The following is a 23,996-nucleotide window of genomic DNA, read 5'->3' on the forward strand; positions in this document are numbered from 1 at the left end:
AATGGACCTTGGGAGCCCATTTTTGCTGGCAGAGCGCTCGGGCCACCACAGGCGCCCCTGACATGAGTGATGTTGAGTTGGCCACACCCCCTGGCCACGCCCCCCCGCCCCTTCCCCCAAGGTCAAACAACCCTGATGCGGCCCTCAATGAAATCGAGTTTGACACCCCTGCTCTAGAATTTAGATACTGAAATCTGTTTTAAAGGACAAAACCAGTGTTTCAAACTGATTGTCAGATTACAAAACCAAACATTGAACAAAGTGTAAAAATTAAAGAATTTATTCAGGAGGTTTGAATTTATTGTTAAATTCCGATTATCGTACAGGCAACTAATATAAAAACTTTTCTATTAATCTTTCAAACTTCAGTCGAGTTATTCAGCTGTGAGGCAACAAGCACTGTGAAGTGGGAAGGGAGGGGGAAAGAGAGAGAGAGAAAGTAACTCAGTTTCTATTTGCTAAGCAGATATATATGATGCAACTAGGGTTCAATAAGCTGATTTTGTGTCCAAACCACGTATATCAGGAGTTGATAATTTACATTAGAATTCTTGACGTATGCTTAGGAACAGAATTGAAACTGCTAATAATTCAACTGACTTCTAGGTGCTGCTTGCAAATATTTTCTGCACAGAAGCTTGTTTTGAGAATAATTACACAATAGTATCATTAGAAAAAGGTAAGTATTACAATTGACTTCAGCATTGCTGCTTCAGCTGTATCAAAGTATCTTTAAAAATCCTTCAAGTAAAAGTTTATTTCTGGTGATTTTATGGATGTGAACATAACATTTTGTTCCCATTTCTTTGGACATAGCTTGTTATTGTCTTCTTTTCAGTTTTTTTTTTAACTTCTGGATCTGGCCTATTGATCTGATACCCTCTGAAAATTTTCAATCCAATTAGAATAGAATAGAATAGAATAGAATTTTTTTATTGGCCAAGTGTGATTGGACACACAAGGAATTTGTCTTGGTGCATATGCTCTCAGTGTACATAAAAGAAAAGATACCTTCATCAAGGTACAACATTTACAACACAATTGATGATCAATATATCAATATAAATCATAAGGATTGCCAGCAACCTTACCTTGCTCAGTTTCTGAGCCTAGGTTGGCCAGGTACTGACAAGATCTGAAACAATTATGTGATTTTAGGTTTTGGGATTTGGAAACTTACTGTCTTTGGTTCTAGATGGGTGGCACTGCCCCACATAGACCCTGTGCACAATCTGGGGTCCTTCTGGGCTCGCAACTTCTGCTTAAGGAGAAGCTAACAGTCCTGGGAGACCCTTTGGTTTGTGTACCTGTTGAGCCCATTCCATCATCGGGAAGCTCTACTTACAATCTCTCATATGGTCAGCTCCTGCATGGATTACTGAAACCTCATGTATATGGGGCTGCCCTTGAAGACCATCCAGAAGGTTCAGCTCGTGCAAAAAGCATTGGTGCGGGCAACTAGATCAGAGCATGCTACGCCTTTGCTCTCCAAGCTGCGTTACCAGTATGCTTCCAGGTTCAACTCAAGGTGTTGGTAATGACCCCTAAAGGCATAGGGTTGGGTTATTTGAGGGACTGCCTTTCCCCAATTGCATCTACCCATCCCATCAAGTCTAGTAGCAGGGGGCAGGTTTTTGGGCCCTATCCACTAAGGAATGTCATCTGATGGGACCCAGCAGGAAAGGCTTTTCTGCCATGGCACCCACTCGCTGGAACATTTTCTGCCCTGAAGTCAGATTGGCTCTATCCTTAGCCTCCGTAAATATGGCCTTAACATCTCGCCTGGAGAGTCGCCAGTAGTCGTGCGGAGCCTGCTAAAAGGTTATACGGGTATTCTTTGTTTTAGCAACTGTCTTATATAGCAACTGCTCGCACCTACGACAGTTGATGGAAAACTAACTTTGCGACCAATCTTTGCATTTATGGTATAGATCATATTTTTTAATAGGTCTTATTGTTTCAATGTTTTTAAAGCTTTTTGTTGTGATTTTGGGGTGTGTGTGTTTTTTGAGCTTGTGTATTTTTAACTTTTTAAGCTTCTCAGAGTCATGTATGTAACTCATCTAAATTGATCAAATAAATCAATAACGTGGGGCAAAGCAGGTTTTTTCATTATTTCCCTTAATGAAGAATACAGGTAGTCCTTGACTTACAACAGTTCACTTAGTGACCATTTGGAGTTACAACGGCACCAAAAACTTATGACCATTTTTCCCACTTACGACCGTTGCAGCATCCCCATGGTCACATGATTTACATTTGGATGCTTGACAACTACTCGCATTTATGACTGTTGCAGTCCTGGGGTCATGTAATCCCCTTCTGCAACCTTCTGACACGCAAAGTCAATGGGGAAACCAGATTCACTTAACAACCGGGTTACTAATTTAACAACTGCAGTGATTCACTTAACAAATGTGGCAAGAAAGTCATTAAATGGGGCAAGACTCGCTTAACCAATTTGTCACTTTAAAAACATAAATTTTGGGCTCAATTGTGGTCGTAAATTGAGGAGTACCTGTATGCACTTGTTGCTAGCTGCTCAGCAGCTTGTCTTGTTTCTCATTTAGCTGTGTCTTTAAAGGATCAATTGCTTCTGTTTCCATTATCTCTAGATTCTCCTGAGAACCTGGATGACAGCATTAAAAAAGTGGCAAATCAGGTGCTGGAAAAAAGAACTTACATTTGTTCACACCCCCTAAATAGGACTTTCTGAAAGCTGAAAAATATTACTAGAGCCAGAGAACATAATAACTGAATGTATTCCAACTGGATCCTCGGGTATATTCTTAGAACTGAAGCAAAATGCATGACTAATAACATATATGGTTTAATATTTTACAGTGCAATTTTATAAAATACAATAAAGTAATAAATTACATAAACCTGCTTCCACTTATCTATCATCCATCTATCCATCCATCCCTTCTTCCCTCTCTCTCTCCTTTCCCCCTCAGCATTAGAAAGTACAGTCTGTGGTCAGATATGAGAGCATGTTTTTAAGTTGGCTATTATACAATAGTAAAATATTGATTCCCAATGTTTTTCTTCATGGAAAAATTTTGGAATGAATACGTACATGCAATGTGTGTGTGTGCAGGTGTTGTGCAGGTATCCATGCATGTACATATTCTCTCCCCCACCCCTGTGTGTGTGTGTAAACTACTGCACCCTGCAGCAGCCACCCCTACCCATGGTCATGTCCCACCTGGTGGCAGCGGTAGCAAACTCGAGCCCACCCATATTCACACAGCACTACATAGCCGCTTATCTGTCCACCAGCCTGCTTGCAATCCTCCTGGAACTTGTCATTTTCTGCTGGCTTCCCCATTGACTTTGCTTATTGAACCAACAGGAACTCACAAGTTATGATCAAATGAAATTTAGCATAGTCCACACAACAACTGCAATAGGGACTGTCCAGATTGCTATCGCTATGGTCACATGATGTTGTATTTAATGGGTGCATCACTTACTGACAGAAATTTCCATCATAACGACTACCTGTAAATAAAGTATCAGTTTGTTTCTAGAGTATGGCACCTTTGACCAACTCTTTTACATGTACACTATCTACAATTATCATTCCCACATTACCTGCTTTCTCTGTTTCTTCCATTGCTGAGACATGCTTCTTTAAACATGAATCCTGTGTGGGATACCTCTTGTAATGATATGAACGATTCTGACAAATTAGTCTGGGGAAAAAGCACCCAACGGTTAGACTAAAAATGATGGTTTGAATTCTCTCCCAAAAAAGATATCTTTACACCAGTCAAAGCTTTCTCATTTTTTAAATTAATTTTATTAAAGAATTTTTTATGATTTTTTTTAAAGAAAAATAAAAGTGAAGAAAAGTGATAAGTAAATAAGGAAGAAATAAAAGAGAGAAAAAAGAATAAAGAATATATACCACATGGCTTCCAGTCTTCTTTACAACAGTCATAAATGGAGGTTTATCTGTGTCATCAGGGTTACCTGAGTAGTATGGAACACAGATAAACTTCCAGGTGGCCTTAACGACTCTCTAAAAGAATGCAAATGACCAGCTTTCTGCAAGGAGTATTATTCCCACCATTCACTCAGAGCTGAAGAAGCTTCTTGGATGAGAAATGAAACTTCTTCAAAGAAAAAGTATTTATTTATTCATATATATATATGAAAAAGAAAAGTATACTGTTGTGACAAAATAAAATAAAATAATAAAATAAAATAAAAACCAGAAAAGCACCTTTGGGACAACCATGACCTGGAATATCCTAACTGAGAATATCCATATATCATGACTTAGAATAAAAGGGGTGTATAGGATGCGCATGTGTGTTTCAATAGAAAAAGACTAAAGAAAAGCCTGCTTCATCACTGCAGGATCTGGGATATTCAAGATTCATGGTCACCAAGGAAGCCTGGCCTTGGGAGCCTCATCTGAACAGATTACGTGGCCTTCATTAGACCAGCACATCTTGCCTTAGATGCTAAATGGGTTACAGAGGAACCAGGTTTAAATTTCTTCTCTTCTATTGTAGTGATCCTTTGGCTAAATCCTTTCTGTTTGTAACTTGAGTCAAGATCATACACATTCAGTAAACGCTTTTAAAGATTTTTTGTCATTTACTGATCTGTCGGGTGACACACCTGAAATCTGCTCCTTTCAGAGTTTTAAATGCATTGTGTGCCCTGTCATAACACGGAATATTGTGGCTTGACATCAAGCTTCGGTGAATGTCAGCACCAGGAACAAATCCTTTACAGGGACGGCTCTCTTCCACGTTATCTAAAACTCCCAAAACTGGAAAAGACTAAAATGAGAAAGATTGAGATTTACAAGAATACTGTTTAATTCACTTTTTCCTCAAGAGCTTCAGCAAAAATTAAATATGTTAGAAGATTATAGCCATACAATATATATCTGCAACATCTTTGGACTATTTCAGCAGGCAATGATGACACAAATATTTGGAATTAGAATTTTGAGCATCCTCACTGGTACTGATAAGATACAAAGTATTTTGTCAAACACATGAAATCCATATGCACATATTATCCAAAATGAGACACAAATACACATGCAGTGGAAATGGCTGCTTATAAAAGGTTTGCAATTTTTCAGTAATAGATTTTATTTATTAACTTTTTTTTTATGCCGCCCATCTCTCCTGTAAAATGACTCTGGGCGGGTTATAGATTATAAAAAAGTAAATAGAAAATTTATTTAAAATATTAAAACTCTGCAGATTAACGTTTTAAAACTATACAAAAACCAAGACTAAGATTTACCTGCATCTTCAGAGATGACTTGATTGGTTTATCCTTCAGGAGACCCTGAAGGCGAGCAATTTGGCAGCTGGCTTTAGGTCCACTAGAAATAAGCTCTGTTGCTGGGCAGCACCGATGAACTTTCAGAGCAGTATTAAAAGTCGCTTGTATCGTAGGCTCTTTTGGTCAAATGTACCAGTTGAACAAAGACATTGTAAGAAGAGTATCAATCAGATTCTTACATCTGACTAACAATTCTGTTAACTCATTCAATTCCAATTAACTTTTAATGGAATTTCTGTGTTAATTCTGGAATTAGACCAAGACTAAATCTGGGATACTATAAAAATCTAGAAATGAGTTGCAGCAAGGCTAAATAATACATTAAATGTACCATAAGTGTACTCAAATTTAGCACCATATTCTGTTCCTCATATTTTAATGAACAAACCATAATCTCCTTAAATTGGATAAGAAATTTAAGAAACCCTAATATAAGAAATTATACAAAACATAACCCCTTTACCCCATCAAAAAACTCTTAGGGAAACATATCTGTTCATTCTGATCTTTGTATCTGTCTGTCTCTCCGTCTATTATCTATCATCTATCTGTCATCTCTATATTGCTAACTATCATCATCTATATCTAATATTAAGCCGAGTTCAGTGAATAACCAACATTGAGCATCACCAAAGAAACTTATCAAGGCATGTTTTCTGAGAAGGGCAGCTTTTACTCACCTCAAAAACATAGGGATGTTACTCTTCCTCTAACATTGCTATAGTGTTTAAAGGCAACATGATAATTTGTGTACATCTCATTCTCCATCCAGGCCTGTAAATGTTCTTAGCAGTGATGCCTCGGAAATTGGTTCAAAGGCAGAAAATCTTATGACCTTCCAAATATCACTGAATTGCATTCTCGCATAATACAATGCAGGCCATATATGCCATTCAGTGATAATACAGGTAGTCCTCAACTTATCACCACAATTGAGCCCAAAATTTATGTTGTTAAATGAGACATTTGTTAAGTGAATTTTGCCCCATTTTACGACTTTTCTTGCCACAGTTGTTAAGTGAATCACTGCAGTTGACAAATTAGTAATGCAGTTGTTAAATGAATCTGGCTTCCTCATTGACTTTGCTTGTCAAAAGGTCGCAAAAAGGGGATCATATTACTTTGGGACACAGTAACGGTCATAAATACTTGCCAATAATCTTAATTTTAATCACATGATCATGGACTAATACAATTTATTATTACAGTCTTAGACCAGAACAAATAAAAGCACTCAGTATACATACACTTAAGAATTCTAGTATAAAATAATAAACAACAACTAAAATCTATAATAAAATCCAGTATCAATTATACATGGTCTGACTATACGATAGTTGCAATCCCTAAACTGTGTGGCCCATTATAGGTTCAACCCTAAAAGGGAAATGACTAAGCAGTGCAAAGGGTTTACCACAACTGTTATATACACCACTATGGTGAAGACACGTATTTGCGATGAATCCCCAGTGCTGCTGCGCAGAATCTGGCCACCCGTGCTGTAGTTATGGACTGTTCATCCTTAAGCAGCCACTGAAGATAGGTAGAGTTGGAATGGCCAGGATACCTAGCAGTTATTGGCAGAATGTGTTTTGTCCTAATCTCCATATAAAAGGAACATCTAAGGAGCATGTGACCCACAATCTCCACTTCTCCTGAGCCACAGAGACAGAGTCTTTCCGTGAATGGTATCCTTTTATACTTGCCATACAGAACGGCCGATGGAAGCGCATGGCACTGTGCAAGTGCAAATGCTTTCCGGTAGTTTGCTGACTCCAACTGACTAAGATAGCTGGCAGGAGCAACAACACATCTAATGGCATCTGGAGAATTGATCTAATGAATTTGTATTGAACTATTTCTAATGATGCAAAACATGAAGCTGACCATCCGAGCAAGCTCCCATAAAGGAGCTGTGTTAGCGACTTGGCCACAAAAAGCTTAATAGCAGCAAGGGACATAGTATCCTCCCTTTGTGCGGAAAAAATTAAGAATGGTGCTCGCTCATCTTTGGCCCAAGGCAGCTGCATATTCTCCATGTGCTTTTCTTGAACCATTGGCCTTAATGACCATCCCCAGGTATTTGAAGGTGTTTACCTGCTCTATTTTGTGGCCATTTAGATACCATGAATAAAGTTTTGGCCTTTTTTCAGAGGCCATGATCTTTGTTTTCTCATAATTGTAACATAGTACAATGCAGGCCATGTATGCCATAATACAGGTAGTTTTAATTTGACTTTTTTAAAGTCAAAGTTTTAAAAAAAATTCATAGCATTATTTAAAAACATTTTCATTAGATTTTCATAAAATTCCCCGTGACAATTTAAATTTCTGAAAATATACTATTTGTATCGTCCACGCATAAGTTTAGTTCATGTTACATAAGTGAAATTAATTAAATGTAATTTCATCAGACTGCATGCTTCTATGTGTGCAAAGTATAAATAAAAAGATAGATTTAACTACAGTAAGTTGTTTTATAAAGATTTATTCTGCCAAACTTAGCGAAAGTCCGACATAAAGTATTTGCGATGAATCCCCAGTGCTGCTGCAGAATCCCTCTGGCTCCGCTCCAGATTCCAGAATCAGGCCAGGTGGAGGAGGAGGAGCTAACATGGCCTATTTCCCCTGACCCCTCCTTCCCCCTGGCAACGCCCCAAGAGCCAGCTGAGGAGGACCAATCGTGGCTAGTTGCAAGGCAGCCGAGTGAAGCGTGCGCAGCAAAAGAAAGAAAGGGGCCGGCCCAGGGAGTGCTGAGTCACGGAGCTACACCCCACAGGGTATAAAAGTGGGTGGAGCTGCCTTTGGGCTCCATGACGGACAAAGACTGACTTTTGGAAACTTCGGCTGCTTTATTCAGGAATTGGCTTTTCGGACTTCTGTTTACTTCTGAGCTCTGGGTTGCTCCAGCAACAGACCACAGTAGCATTGAAGAGATAAGGAGGACTTGGCAGGCCATTGTAGGTTCGTTACCAGAACTGATATCTGTAGCAGGAATAAATTGCTGGCAAATACAGTCGGCTCGTGTGTCTTCTGGAGGGTGGGGCAGAACACTACCTATACTAAGCAGAAGCTACCCTTCTCAAAAATGTTTCCATGCCTAGATAAGCTTCTTTGGTGATGCTCAATATTGGTTATTCAATGAACTCAGAGAAATATAATTAACTTAATCAAAACTGACCAGTGAATATTCTCTGTAACCATATACCTGTTTTGGATTTGTAGACAGATATAACTATTTAAGTATCTAGAACTTTCCCAGAATGGAATCTAGTGCCTACCTTCTCTACGAGTGTCAGGAGCCGGGTTTTGGACTATAGGCATTCGATAAAGCTCAAAATCAACATCCCGTTTGTCCCATCTCCATCTATCCCGATCCAGAACTGGCTTCATAAAGTTAGCATTGAAAAAATTCTCCTGCCATTTCTAAATGAAGTAAGGAATCATAATAAATGAAACTATTTTATTTATTTATTTATTTATTTATTTATTTATTTATTTATTTATTTATTTATTTATTTATTTATTTATTTATTTATTTATTTATTTATTTATTTATTTATTTATTTATTTATTTATTTATTTATTTATTTATTTATTTATTTATTTATTTATTTATTTATTTATTTATTTATTTATTTATTTATTTATTTATTTATTTATTTATTTATTTATTTATTTATTTATTTATTTATTTATTTATTTATTTATTTATTTATTTATTTATTTATTTATTTATTTATTTATTTATTTATTTATTTATTTATTTATTTATTTATTTATTTATTTATTTATTTATTTATTTATTTATTTATTTATTTATTTATTTATTTATTTATTTATTTATTTATTTATTTATTTATTTATTTATTTATTTATTTATTTATTTATTTATTTATTTATTTATTTATTTATTTATTTATTTATTTATTTATTTATTTATTTATTTATTTATTTATTTATTTATTTATTTATTTATTTATTTATTTATTTATTTATTTATTTATTTATTTATTTATTTATTTATTTATTTATTTATTTATTTATTTATTTATTTATTTATTTATTTATTTATTTATTTATTTATTTATTTATTTATTTATTTATTTATTTATTTATTTATTTATTTATTTATTTATTTATTTATTTATTTATTTATTTATTTATTTATTTATTTATTTATTTATTTATTTATTTATTTATTTATTTATTTATTTATTTATTTATTTATTTATTTATTTATTTATTTATTTATTTATTTATTTATTTATTTATTTATTTATTTATTTATTTATTTATTTATTTATTTATTTATTTATTTATTTATTTATTTATTTATTTATTTATTTATTTATTTATTTATTTATTTATTTATTTATTTATTTATTTATTTATTTATTTATTTATTTATTTATTTATTTATTTATTTATTTATTTATTTATTTATTTATTTATTTATTTATTTATTTATTTATTTATTTATTTATTTATTTATTTATTTATTTATTTATTTATTTATTTATTTATTTATTTATTTATTTATTTATTTATTTATTTATTTATTTATTTATTTATTTATTTATTTATTTATTTATTTATTTATTTATTTATTTATTTATTTATTTATTTATTTATTTATTTATTTATTTATTTATTTATTTATTTATTTATTTATTTATTTATTTATTTATTTATTTATTTATTTATTTATTTATTTATTTATTTATTTATTTATTTATTTATAAATCACCATTAGTGTGGAACCGGTGGGCGGTTAGAAAATTTTACTGCTAACAGAGATACAAAAGTGGGCTGTAGGTATAAAAAGGTTGACTACCCCTGTGCTAGATCATAGTCCATCTTGAGTATTAAACCTGGGGAGAAACCTAATTTGGCAAGATTGGACTTGACAGCCTTCATCCATGATGAAGAGAATTTGTCTTGGAAGATTAAAGGAGCAAAACTTTGCGGAAAGAAGTTAACTTTAGCCAGAGAGTTAAGGACGCTATACAGATTCTTGCTTCGACTTTTATCAATCCTGTCTCCAGGCGCAGAAATGCATTTGAGACACAATGTGGCATCTGGAGAATTGATCTAATGAATTTGTATTGAACTATTTCTAATGATGTAAAACACGAAGCTGACCATCCGAGCAAGCTCCCATAAAGGAGCTGTGTTAGCAACTTGGCCACAAAAAGCTTAATAGCGGCAAGGGACATAGTATCCTCCCTTTGTGCGGAAAAAATTAAGAATGGTGCCCGCTGATCTTTGGCCCAAGGCAGCTGCATATTCTCCATGTGCTTTTCTTGAACCATTGGCCTGAATGACCATCCCCAGGTATTTGAAGGTGTTTACCTGCTCTATTTTGTGGCCATTTAGATACCATGAATAAAGTTTTGGCCTTTTTTCAGAGGCCATGATCTTTGTTTTCTCATAATTTATGTCCAGTTTATTGTAATTACAGTACTGGATCATGGAAATGCTGGAAAGGTTGTTAACTGTGAAAAATGCTCATAAGTCACATTTTTCAGTGTTGTTGTAACTTTGAATAATCATTAAATGAACTGTTGTAAGTCAAGGACTACCTGTTGTGTCTGCGGTGCCCGAGCCAGGCTTCCTGGCAGAGAGTGACTCGGAGAGTGAGGGGGAAGAGCCGACAGAGCTTCCCTCTGCAGAATCCCTCTGGCTCCGCTCCAGATTCCAGAATCAGGCCAGGTGGAGGAGGAGGAGCTAACATGGCCTATTTCCCCTGACCCCTCCTTCCCCCTGGCAACGCCCCAAGAGCCAGCTGAGGACCACCAATTGTGGCTAGTTGCAAGGCAGCCGAGTGAAGCGTGTGCAGCAAAAGAAAGAAAGGGGCTGGCCCAGGGACTGCTGAGTCACGGAGCTACACCCCACAGGGTATAAAAGTGGGTGGAGCTGCCTTTGGGCTCCATGACGGACAAAGACTGACTTTTGGAAACTTCGGCTGCTTTATTCAGGAATTGACTTTTCGGACTTCTGTTTACTTCTGAGCTCTGGGTTGCTCCAGCAACAGACTACAGTAGCATTGAAGAGATAAGGAGGACTTGGCAGGCCATCGCAGGTTCGTTGCCAGAGCTGATATCTGTAGCAGAAATAAATTGCTGGCAAATACAGTCGGCTCATGTGTCTTCTGGGGGGTGGGGCACAACACTACCCATACTAAGCAGAAGCTACCCTTCTCAAAAATGTTTCCATGCCTAGATAAGCTTCTTTGGTGATGCTCAATGTTGGTTATTCAATGAACTCAGAGAAATATAATTAAATTCAATCAAAACTGACCAGTGAATATTCTCTGTAACCATATACCTGTTTTGGATTTGTAGGCAGATATAACTATTTAAGTATCTAGAACTTTCCCGGAATGGAATCTAGTGCCTACCTTCTCTACGAGTGTCAGGAGCCGGGTTTTGGACTATAGGCATTCGGTAAAGCTCAAAATCAACATCCCGTTTGTCCCATCTCCATCTATCCCGATCCAGAACTGGCTTCATAAAGTTAGCATTGAAAAAATTCTCTTGCCATTTCTAAATGAAGTAAGGAATCATAATAAATGAAACTATTTTATTTATATCCCATCTTTATTATTCCTACAAATAACTCAAGGGGCAAACATACCTAATACTCCTTCTATCTCCCCACAAGAAGCACCCTGTGAGATAATTTGGTTGAGAGAGAGGGAGAGTGACTGGTCCAAAGTTGTCCATCTGGCTTTTATTGAATTGAATTAAAAGTCCTACAAATGTCCGAAAACATGTACAGCAGTATAAATTTACCCTATTTATCCCATTAAATGAGTTTATTGCCTATTTGTTGCCATTATCTTATATAACAGTAACTTTTACTTGTAAAATGTGCCAGTAACAGCAAGCAATAACAATAAAGTATTTGTGCAAATCTTAATATTTCTGTAGATATTATTTACTATGCAGAAGAATCTGAAATTAAATAATAAAAAAACAGCTACCAATTTGTTCATTGAAGCAGCATGTCACTCCCTTTTCTTTTTATCCCTGCACTTATATAAGTAATTGAAATGGAACAAAATTTAGATGCACTATAAACTATAGCTGTTCAAAACATAATGCAGCTCTCAAGATTAAAAATCATTAGCCATCTACTTTTAAAAATCATTTTATTTTAGCATCTTTCTGCACCACCATTCAGAAAAAGATGGTAACTTTTTAAAAGATGCTATCTGTTCACAAGAGTAAGGGAAACAAAGAGAGACTTACTAAATGTGCATTGGACTCTAAATGTTAAAATGCTACACTAAATTTTAGCAATAATATCAGTCCAAATCAAGCATAACCTGATAAGCACGTGCTGTTGATCAGCTTCTCTGCAGAAATATGCCCCGTATCCTCACAACAGTAAAAAAGATCTACCAGTAACATTGGAGTGAGTTTCTAGTCTGCATTTAGTCTGCAATGAATCTGGCCTGGAATGAATATCAATTCTTGAATTTTCCTCACTGTATAGCAATGAAACAGGCTGTTCCAAGTAGAAGATAAATATGACAAGTTGATAGGAATCTAAAATTTATAATTACCTCTCTTAATTCAATCAATCGTGCCTCATCAGGTCTACGGGGATGTATGTTGGAGTCTGCGCTGCTCTTAAATCCAGGATTTGCAAACCCTCCAGGATACAACCACAATTTCTTTGATTGTTGAATACGTTCTTTTAATATACTTTCTTCATCCACTGGGTCAAACATACCTGACAGATATTCATTATATGCAAATCTTTTTCCTGGCATCTAAAAAAATCATATATATAATTATAGTTACATATGCACACATACACGAGGATGGCTCAGAGACGAAGATGCTGAGCTTGTGGATCGAAAGGTCAGCAGTTCAGTGGTTCGAATCCCTAGTGCCACATAACAGAGTGCGCTCCCGTTACTTGTTCCAGCTGCTGTCAACCTAGCAGTTTAAAAGCATGTAAAAAATGCAAATAGAAAAAATAGGGACCACCTTTGGTGGGAAGGTAACAGCATTCTGTGCACCTTTGGTGTTTAGTCACCCAGCCCCATGACTACGGAGACGTCTCCAGACAGCGCTGGCTCTTCAGCTTTGAAACGGAGACGAGCATCGCCCCCTAGAGTCGGGAATGACTAGCACATATGTGCGAGGAGAACCTTTACCTTTATGCACACATATGTATCCCCCTCCCTGAACTTTGGTGGAATTCATCATACAGAACAGCCTTCTCCAACCTGCTGTCATTCATACTAAAATTCTCATGCTTCTCAACCAACAAGGTCCAAACATCTAAAATATAGTACTGGTCCCAACATATCTGGAGAATATCACGTTTGAATGCCTTTGTCTGACTCTATATTCACTGAGTAAATTTAAAAACTGTTAACAAAACTTAACACTGTCATTTTCAAACACTAGGCAGGATCTAATGGACGAATGTGGGTAGTAATTTGTTTTTATCTCGTACCCAGAAAACTACTACCCTTTACACCTTTTCTCAAGTCATTTTCTCCTCTCTCTCCTCACTAAGGCAGCCCAAATTTTAAGGACCACTAGAGGCACATCATTATCCAGCTCTCTGCTCTCCAATTTGGAATTTCATCCATCGTGGAACAACATGCCCAGACTATTAGAATTTTTCCATATAGATTTCTTGGGAAAAAACATTTTTTAAAAAGGGAGAAATCTTGTTGCCTTGCCTTTGCCATTTCTTGTCGAAGTAGCTTCTTTGCAATTTCTGCTGAATTTAAAGCCTGAGTACTATAGTTAAAGATAGCATTTTCACCAAAAGGAAAAGCTCTGATAGTCCTCGGGATTTCTCTTTCAAGTATCTCATTGAGGAAGTTCACATATTCAATATTGGACTGAAAGACATAAACAGGTAAAATTATACTAGCTTTGAATGCATTCCTTACCCCTCACCCCCCAAATATATTAACTACTCTGGAAAATGTCAGTAATTAGGCTGGCAAAATCAGAGCACGTATTTCAATTAAGCACTAGAATAAATTAAAATTAAACCTGTCCTCTCTGCCAACTTTCTAAAAAAGAATTTCCTAAGATGCTATCTTAAAGGCAATATTCTGCAGGCAACTGAGAAAGTAGAAGCCCAATTCTATTTGTGAATGAATGTTGTCTTGTTAGCTGCTAGTGGCCAATCACTTTTAGTTAAGATAGCAATGCAGTCGTTATCTCTCATACAAAATTAGTTATGACAATATGTTAAAAGTAAACGGCTAAGTTTAAAAAAAAAATCACAAACAGTCCTAAAAACAATTCTTCAAACATTTGCAATTGTACTTTATATAACAGAGGTCCCCAATCCTTGGGCCGCAGCTCACTACCGGGCCTCAGCCTATTTGAAACCTGGCCATGCAAGCGAGGGGCAAGAAGGGGCTTCCATACAAAGGTACCTGCCTTTCACACGCCCCTCCTCATACCAGGCCAGGCCACCAAGGTGGAATGATTGGGGACCGCTGCCTTATAAGACAACTATGCATGCCTAAGTGATGGAAAGTACTTTTCTCTAAGCTGGCATCTTATGAATTGTCAGGCCTAGCATAATTATGCTAAACATAAATCCTAACAAAATACTATTTTCAGGACACAATTGTTTCCATACGAACAAAAATACCAGTAGCTTAACCTTCAAATACAGTAGTCCACGACTTACAACCACAATTAAGCCCAAAATTTATGTTGTTAAGTGAAATTTGTGCTAAGTGAACTTTGCCCCATTTTATGAGCTTTCTTGCCACAGTTCTTAAGTTAGTAACACGTTGTTAAGTGAATCTGTCTTCTTTATTGACTTTGCTTGTCAGAAAGTCAAAAAAAGTGATCACATGACCCCGGGACTCTGCAAAGGTCATAGATATGAGTCAGCTGCCAAGCGTCCAAATTTTGATCCTGTGACCATGGAGATGTTGCAGTGGTCGTGAGTGTGAAAAACAGTCATAACTCACTTTTTCAGTACTGTTGTAACTTTGAACGGTCACTAAATGAACTGTTGTACGTCGAGAACTACCTGTACTAGAAAAATAACTCTCTGAATGTCTGACCAAATAGGATGATGTGGTTGATGGCTGCACTAGATTTAGCTCACAAGAATAGAGTCACTGAATACAGAAATCATTCACAAACTTATTCCTGAATCCATTAAGATTGTATACCGATTGTATTTTATCAACTTTCCATGTAATGGATACCTTACTTTCTCATGGGCTCTAATCTGCACGCTAAGGAAGCAATGCTACAAGTAGTAGCACTCAACTTACAGCCACAATTGAGACTGGAACTTCTATCATTAAGAGATGCAATTCCCGAGTGAGCAATTCCTAATTTTGCAATCTTTTTTTCTAAGGACATCAAGGGAATCTGGCTTCCCCACTGATTTAGCTTGCAAGACATTCCCTGGGAAGGTCAAAAATGGTGTTCACCAGGATGCTGTCATTATCATAAATACATGCCAGTTGCCAAGCATCCTAATTTTAATCACATGACCACGGCCACACTGCAACAGCTGAGTGAAGACCAATTGTAAGTCACTTTTTTTCAGCATCACTCTAACTCTAAAAGGTCATTAAACGAATGGTTGTTAAGTTGAGAACTACCTGTATGTGCAACTATACGGTATTTTTTTTTTTTTTAAAAAGGTGGGGGAAATCTACATAACAGAAGCTGACATCTGGTAATCAGCCCCACCCAGCATCGCTAAAAATTCACCTTACTAAAATCCTTATTAAGTATAGGTTATCAATTCTTTCTGCAAGGCAATTTTCACTGTTGCACTTCACCCACCTGGATATAGTTATGTGGTGCCTGACTTTCTTGTTTCCTTTTTCTCAGTACATACTTCTTATTGTAGTTATCCAAATGAGAACACCCATAATGTCTCATGCTTGAATCCTTTTGCATTTTATCAAATGTTTCCAAGATCTCTGGGGGCTCCTTTACATACATGTCAGCTTTAGTCAAGGGAACCCCAAATTCCTGACTCAACATGGTAATCATTTCTGCTGAAGGCAAGAGATTGTAATGGACCACTTCCCTTAACTTCTTACTGTGGCAGATGAAATCAAGCCTATAGCGTGGAGAAAGAAAATGAACAATTAAAGATCAGTGTTGTAATTTCAATAAGGGTTATGGTTAGACTACTAATTTGATTTTAATTTTGCTACTGTTTTTTTTTTACATTTTTTGGCTTAACTGTATTGTTGAAATGCAGACTGCATCCCTTTAATAAATAAATCACATAGCAAGAGTTTACTTTGGACAAACAATCAAAACAGCAAAACTAATCAAACTGACAATGGATATGAAACCAATGCATGATAATAGATTAACTATTATGTCTATTAACTACTATCCTTCCTCAATCTGACGTCTTTGCAGGTAAACTTAGAACTTCGCCAGTTGAGTTATGGAAAGTTGATATTAAATATTTATTAAATATAAATATTGTCCACTATTTACTTTTCAACTTGTCAAATTTTTTGCAGAACTCTTGCTTCACTCTTTTCAGTTGTAGCACTTGTACTGTGTCAGCTCTCCTATAGAAGGTTCAAGGTAGCAACAAATCTCAACTGAACCGGAAAATGATCCGATGATGCGTTGAAAGCCACTAAACGATCATTCAGACACAAAACAAGACCCACTGTATATTCACCTGAGTCAGGCTGAGATTACTTGGGACAGACTCACGGCTGCCATGGAGGCCATAAAATCTGAGCTCTGCCAGACTCCCACCCCGCCACAAAATGAATCCTTACCATATTCAACTTCTAAATCCCCATAACTCGTATGCCAAAATCTAACAAAGCTGTAACCTGGAAAGAGCTTCAAAGCACGGCTGAGGAACCATGTCCCTGAGATATAACAAAGGCTGCTTCATGATGCTTGACAGTGGCTTGCAGAGACGGATGTGAAGCAGGATAGCTTCAAGATCGATATACAGCCGTTTGTGAAAAGACAAGTGTGAATTATAGAATATCTGTAATCTCCCATGTTCCGCTTCATGAACCCTGTAAAATAGGAAATTGGACTACATTAGCTAATAAATCCCTCATTTCTTCTGTTGAACTTGACTTTTAAAACACATCCTGTAAAGTAAGTAATGAATCGCTGTACTGCCCATCAGTTTTCTACGTTTCCACTAAAACTACTCTTGTGCAAAAGCAACAAGACAAAAATGGCATTCCTGAAAAAGCAAATCCCAGCAAAATAAATCACAGTATTTTTAAAGAACTTAACTAAGGAAAAACTGCACCAACAATGGTTTACTCGTCTGAAGTATTTCTCTTCATTTGAGATGAGTCTATCTAATAAAAAATATTATTGGACGCTGAGCTGGGAAAACTGAAGCCAACTTAGAATTAGGAACTCTTCCAGCTGCTTCAGGCATGCCATTCACATGCAAACCTGGATCTCTGCTTGCAAAGGATTGCTGCAATAATTAACATCTAGCTACTGCCAAACTCACATATTTAACATGCTGCAGAAATAAAGGCGAGACTATAAATGAAGCCCCTCCACACAGTTTTCTTCCTTGTAACCCACACTAACGCTATGTTGGAATGAACTGCATTTTAACTCTAGAAACATAGCAAATATGCTACTCCTATTGATGCACTTCTGGTAAAGCTGATTTAATTTTGATACTGTAAATAAAGATACATACATTTGCATATAAAACAAAGGTGTGCGTCAAAAAGAAGGTATAATATGAAGCTTTGGGCTAAAAAAAGTATTCCCTTCAGTGTAAATGAAAACAGGAGGACACTTGCCACTTTAATACATTCAAGTTTAGTTAATCCTAAATATTGAATTAAAATTAAATATTGAATATTGAATTAGAATTAAATTTTGCATCCTGTTAAACCACATACAATGTGTTGTGAGACGTTCCGTTATTTTTTAAATAGATATGTGTAATAGGCATAGGAATAACCTGGAAAAACAGGAGGAAGAGTAGCCAAGACAAGTTGTGGTCCGTCAGCAGCCTACAGAGCTGGCAACGGAGTCAGACAGCGATGAGGCTGAAGTGAGGCCAGGGCCATCGGGAAGTGAGGTGCGGACTCCAGAGCCTCCAAAGACTGATAGTAGTGAGGCAGAGGAATAGGAGGAGCCAGCTCCTAATGCTCGCATGAGAAGAGCTGCCAAAAGGCAAGAGCAGCTCAAGCAGAGATGACAACTCAGGAATAGGGCCAAGAGATGACTGGCCCCTCCCATAAGGCTTAAAGCAGACCAGCCCCGGCATTTGGCCTTTGCCGGAAAACGTTGTAGCTGCGTCTTCTGCTTCATATATGTCTTTGTTTTTGTGGCTTCTGGACGTTTGCCAGGAAGGGCCTTTGGCAATTTGCCTAACTGGACTACGGTTAGTGAGATAACTGAGGAATTTGTGTTGGGAGGCATTTGTTTTACTTTTGAGTTGAATGACGCTGGGAATGAAGTAATTCCCAGCTGTTCGAATAGTTTGTTTTTCCACTAACTGAAGTGTTCACAGGAACAGCATTTGGAGAACCAGGGGCTCATGGCATCACTTCTGAATTTTATCAGTTACTATGTTAGGAGAAGATTCTTGCAAGTCCCTTGGACTTTAAGGCGATCAAACCGGTCAGTCCTAGAGATCAACCCTGACTGCTCTTTAGAAGGCCAGATCCTGAAGATAAAACTGAAATACTTTGGCTACCTAATGAGAAAGAAGGACTCACTGGAGAAGAGCCTAATGCTGGGAAAGATTAAGGGCAAAAGAAGAAGGGGACGACAGAGAACAAGGTGGCTGGATGGAGTCACTGAAGCAGTAGGTGTGAGCTTATGGGACTCCAGAGGATGGTAGAGGACAGGAAGGCCTGGAGGAATGTTGTCCATGGGGTCGTGATGGGTCGGACACAACTTCGCAGCTAACAATAACAACAAATGTTGGGTAATAAAAACTTGTAAACTATCTTCAGAAGTAGATAACTACAGAAAAAAAGTAATTTTAATAGTAAAATGGTGTTGATTACCTATCAATTTTTTTATTCCACAGCCTCTTCAGTGCTTTATTTCTGAAACCTTCTAGGATAAGAAGGTGAATGGATCCATCAATTATGTGAAACCCAGTAATAATATTTAGCCGAGAAATCTCTTCAAAGGAAAGTTTCTGATTCAATTTCAAAGTGTTAAGAGATTTTTGGGTTGTATCTATGGGATAGGAATCAAGTAGGAAAGCCTCTGAATTAATTTCTGTAATCTCTTGCATCAAATAATACAAGAATGATGTATTATTATAATCAAAAAGATAAATGATGCAGCCATATGGACAATGTGCTGCACCAGCAACATCATCTTCCTCTGCAGGACCTAATGGTACACTTATTTCAACTCTCACTTTAAGATATGACTCTGCATTTACATAATGCCCAATTGAAAGTTGAACAACTTGAGAGTCATCCATTTTCTTAGCCCCTGGACTGGTATTTTTGCCAGATATATCTTGAATTGAGCAGTTGTGAATCGGTGCACAGAAATTCAAGGTTTTTTCACCTAGCAGTAAATCGTTCAAGTTGATTTTAGCTACTCCATATGGACTGCAAATATTTTCTTTGGCTGTAATGAGATTCTGGGCCATGTATCTCGAAGTGACAGTGCCTATGTCACTTAGCTTGCTGTCTCCTGGTTCCTCTCCAAACAAAGATGGCGTCATCTTTTGATCTTCCATTTTCTTATCTCTGTCATGAATTTCAATTTCTAAAGGCGGGCCTCTTAGGTATTCATAGAATTTTCCAGGGTCTATTGATCCTACAAGAATCACATTGGTATCTTTAAAGAAGATATCAGTTCCATGATCTCGACGTTGTGTATAATGGGGACACATTTCGTAGAAAGTGTATTTGCAGTACACGGGAAGGCAAGTTCTCTGTAAAAGACAAAATAACAGTATACTTGTTCAGTATAAATATGACTTGTTGATTCTAAACGTATTTATACAAATGTATTCCAAACATCTAATAAAATAACTTCAAAGTAATAACTAAAACTAAAAGGACAAGCAAAAAAGAAAACATCGAAGAAACTAAAGTAGGAAAAAACACTGATGGTCTAAGGACAGGGATCTGCAAATTAGGCTCTTTTAAGACTTGTGGACTTCAACTCTTAAAAGAGCCAAGTTTGCAGACCCCTGGTCTAAGAGGGAAGGTTGCAGGGAGAACACTCAATGCACACACACCTAAGCAAGGTGTTCCCTAATCTAATATCACAACTGGGGAAAAAAACTTGTGTTCAGTCACATCTCACATGGCAGATACTTGACACATCAATTGATACATCAAGTATCAATACATAGATGCTTAATACATCAATTTCTGAAGGTGATCTCCCGCTTCAGGTTTCAAACACCCCCCCACAGTTGCTGGGTAAAGCATAAGCAATTTACTTGAGTATGAACAGATAATCAAAGGTACAAAAATCAGTCTCTGAAGATAAGGTAGTATCACTTTCCACAGAAATATGCAGAAGAATAGTCAAAAATTCAAAATTGAGAGAGCCAAGCAAGATTTGTAGGCCTGCCCAAGGACAAGGTTTTAGGTTTCTTGCAGAGCAGATGGCAACAACATGGTCAGATACAGGAAATCAGATCATTGTTTCCAACAAAGAAACATAAGTCAAAGCTGCCTCTTAAATAAGGCTGAAACCAGCTGGTGTTTAAAGCATATATGCCCTTGATTGGCAAGGAGCCTCACTGAACATCTTTGCTATGATTTCCTCTACTCTACAAGACCAAGGGCTTAGAAGCTGTACATAAACATCTGGCTATTCTGATCATGTCTATGTTTGATCACCCTCAGAAGATTCCTGGCTTTATGTCTCCTAAGGCTGGCTTTCAATTGGTTCAACCAAAGTAGCTTCTCTGGACTCTCTTATTTATTTTATGTATTTATTTATTTATTTTGTCAAACACAACAGTATATGTAAGTATAAGCATGAAATAACCATACGAATTGGATACAATCAAAGGATACATTGGATACAATCTATCTCTATCTGGTGATAGAATATTAAGCTAAGCACTTAATTTGCAAGTTTCTGTTTTCTCTAACACACTAATAGTATCTATTTATGAAACCCAGATCAGACTGGGGACTGAAATGGGATGTCACCAGGGGTGAAATGCTCCTGGTGCGATGGCGGCAGGTGGTTCAGAGAACCGATAGCAAAAATCCCTGCCCACCTCCCACATGCCCAGCTGAGCCATGCCGTCATCAGAGGTTTTTTTTTCACTTTTAAAAGCATTTTTTCTTCAGCTGAAGGAGCCTTTTAAAAGCATTTTTTCTACAACCTCTTCAGCTGAGGTTTTACTTTTTTTAAAAGTAAAAAAAAAAAGTTGGCCACACCCACCCAGTCACATTATCCCCCCACCAAGCCACGCCCACAGAACCAGTAGTAACAAATTTTACATTTCACCCCTGGATGTATGTTAACAACATATTTTTGTTTTCTTTTTCATCTGATTCAGGTGTGATGCTAGCTATTCTTAAATGGAACGAAAGAATCCTGACATTGATGAAGTAGAAGGGTACATTCATAATGAATTAAGAGGGTAATGATTTAAGAGAATGTTTTGTTCTTAACTTCAGGGACATCTGTTTTAGTGGAGGGAAAGATTAAGGATGAATGATATAGTTTGGAAGACAGCACAAGCAGCAGATTATTAAGCAAGTAGATGGTAGAGAAATCGTTATCCTCATCAGCAACAAGGATCTTGAAAAAACAATTGTATCAAAAGACTGCAAATTATCAGAAATACAATTTGAAAACAGAATTCTATTCATTTTAGATCTAAACAGGAGGAAATTATACAGGAATTAAAATTCAGGCTATCCCAATATAATGGACAATTGGTATCAAGAGCCATCATGTCTGTGCTAGTTTGAACAGTAAGATACATATAGTGTGAGAGTATGAACGGATTGTCAGAAAAATTGCAGACCACAGGAATCATTTGCACTACTCAGGTGACCTTGAGGACACAGATAAACTTCCAAGTGCCTCAACGACTCTCTAAAAGGATGCAAGGAATATAAATCCTTCCATTCCATACCATCCAGTCAGAGCTGAAGATGCTTCTTGGATGAGAAGGAAAACATCTTCAAAGGAAAAACAAGAAAGTCCAGTTTCTTCCTGAAAAAGCACCTTTGTGACAACCATGACCTGGTTGACTGAGAATCTCTATAGACCTACTGTAAGATATATAGTGGATCCATAACTTAGCAATTAGTGTGGAAACACTGGAGTGGTACCAATAAAGGAGAGTATTTGTATCTGAGGGTTGAAATGAGGGGTCGATTGTGCTCCCTGAGCTTGTTTTCTAAAAGGTGTTCCATTACTCAAACTAGGTAACTACAAAAATGCTAATCCTGATTTTTAGTTTATTTAAAAAAAACATCATTAGCAGTGATGATGTTACCTAGTTTGGGTAATGAAACGTCTGCCAAGAAAACCACCAAGCTCAGAGAGCACCAACAACCCCTCACACTGCAGTAGGAATTATACATATAGGATATGAGAGGATTAGGGAATGAGAAGCCCGCTCCCCACCCTAGGTCAAGTATAGAGTAGGATATAAAGTGGAAACAAAACAACAATAATAATGCCAGTATTAAGGTGGTTTGAAGTGGCTTTTGGTGAAAAAGTATAAGTAAAAAGAAGAATTGAACATTCATGAAGGATAAAATCTTCTAAGTAAATTCTCTGGAAAATGAGAGCCAGAACAGACAGGACAGGAGGATGAGAAAATCCTTTGCTGGTTTGATAAAAAAGAGTTAAAAGATGCTTCATTCAAAGCTCTTTAAATCAGACTGAAAAACAATCAAATGAAAAATGATCTTCAACAGTGGTCCCTGTGTTACAAAAGCCATAGTCAAGGTTCCCCCTACAAGAGAATTAAGGAGGCCTACTGAATCCCTGTACATTACAAAAATTAAAGTTTTCTACATTTCATTTCAGGACGCTTAGTGTTTATGAAGGCACTTTTAAATATATTGTTTTGCCCCAGAATGCCCTTTATTATCACTATATAGAACCAAAACCACTGTATATCTGACATAAATACAATCGAGAGAGTCCAGAGGTATTTCACAAGAAGAGTCCTCCACTCCTCTGCTCGCAATAAAATACTTTATGCCACCAGACTCCAAATTTTGGGCTTAGACTATTTAGAACTACGCCGACTTAAGTCTGACCTAAGCATAGTAGATAAAATTATCTACCACAATGTCCTATCTGTCAATGAGTACTTCAACTTCAATCACAACAATATACAAGCAAATAATAAGATACAAACTCAAGGTAAACCGTTCCAAACTCGATTGCAGAAAATATGACTTCAGTAACAGAATGGTCAATGCCTGGAATGCACTACCTGACTCTGTAGTTTCTTCCCCAAACCCCCAAAACTTTAAGCTTAAACTGTCTACTGTTGACCTCACCTCATTTCTAAGAGGTCTGTAAGGGCCGTGCATAAGTGCACCTGCGTGCCTACTGTCCCTGTCCTAATATTCCTTTTTACTTACTCTTTTCATGTATCCAAATTATGTTTATACTTTTACCTGTTATTTTATATATGATTGACAAAATAAATAAATAACATAAAATAAATAAATAAATACATAAATACATAAATAAGAATTA

The 23,996-nt window shown here is 36.6% G+C and overlaps 2 protein-coding genes across 3 annotated transcripts in view; one reads left to right on the top strand and one right to left on the bottom strand.

Annotated features, from left to right (window-relative positions):
• Positions 1-2,885, top strand: part of ACAD9 (acyl-CoA dehydrogenase family member 9) — a 33,930-nt gene extending 31,045 nt beyond the window's left edge. The window contains exons 17-18 of the mRNA XM_058170025.1: positions 607-679; positions 2,616-2,885. Coding sequence (XP_058026008.1) covers positions 607-679; positions 2,616-2,716 — 174 coding nt within the window. The 3' untranslated portion in view covers positions 2,717-2,885. The remainder of the gene's footprint in view (positions 1-606; positions 680-2,615) is intronic.
• Positions 2,886-3,004: 119 nt separating this feature from the next.
• CFAP92 (cilia and flagella associated protein 92 (putative)) overlaps positions 3,005-23,996 on the bottom strand; it is a 49,314-nt gene continuing 28,322 nt past the window's right edge. For both annotated transcript variants that reach the window (XM_058170023.1, XM_058170024.1), the window contains 9 exons: positions 19,334-20,226; positions 17,156-17,350; positions 16,128-16,410; positions 14,030-14,194; positions 12,893-13,102; positions 8,601-8,745; positions 5,278-5,435; positions 4,636-4,799; positions 3,005-3,698 (listed from right to left, as the gene is read on the bottom strand). In XM_058170023.1, coding sequence (XP_058026006.1) covers positions 3,530-3,698; positions 4,636-4,799; positions 5,278-5,435; positions 8,601-8,745; positions 12,893-13,102; positions 14,030-14,194; positions 16,128-16,410; positions 17,156-17,350; positions 19,334-20,226 — 2,382 coding nt within the window. In that variant the 3' untranslated portion in view covers positions 3,005-3,529. The remainder of the gene's footprint in view (positions 3,699-4,635; positions 4,800-5,277; positions 5,436-8,600; positions 8,746-12,892; positions 13,103-14,029; positions 14,195-16,127; positions 16,411-17,155; positions 17,351-19,333; positions 20,227-23,996) is intronic.

The sequence above is a fragment of the Ahaetulla prasina genome, chromosome 2, assembly GCF_028640845.1.
Source record: "Ahaetulla prasina isolate Xishuangbanna chromosome 2, ASM2864084v1, whole genome shotgun sequence".
In the NCBI taxonomy this organism is placed as follows: domain Eukaryota; kingdom Metazoa; phylum Chordata; class Lepidosauria; order Squamata; family Colubridae; genus Ahaetulla; species Ahaetulla prasina.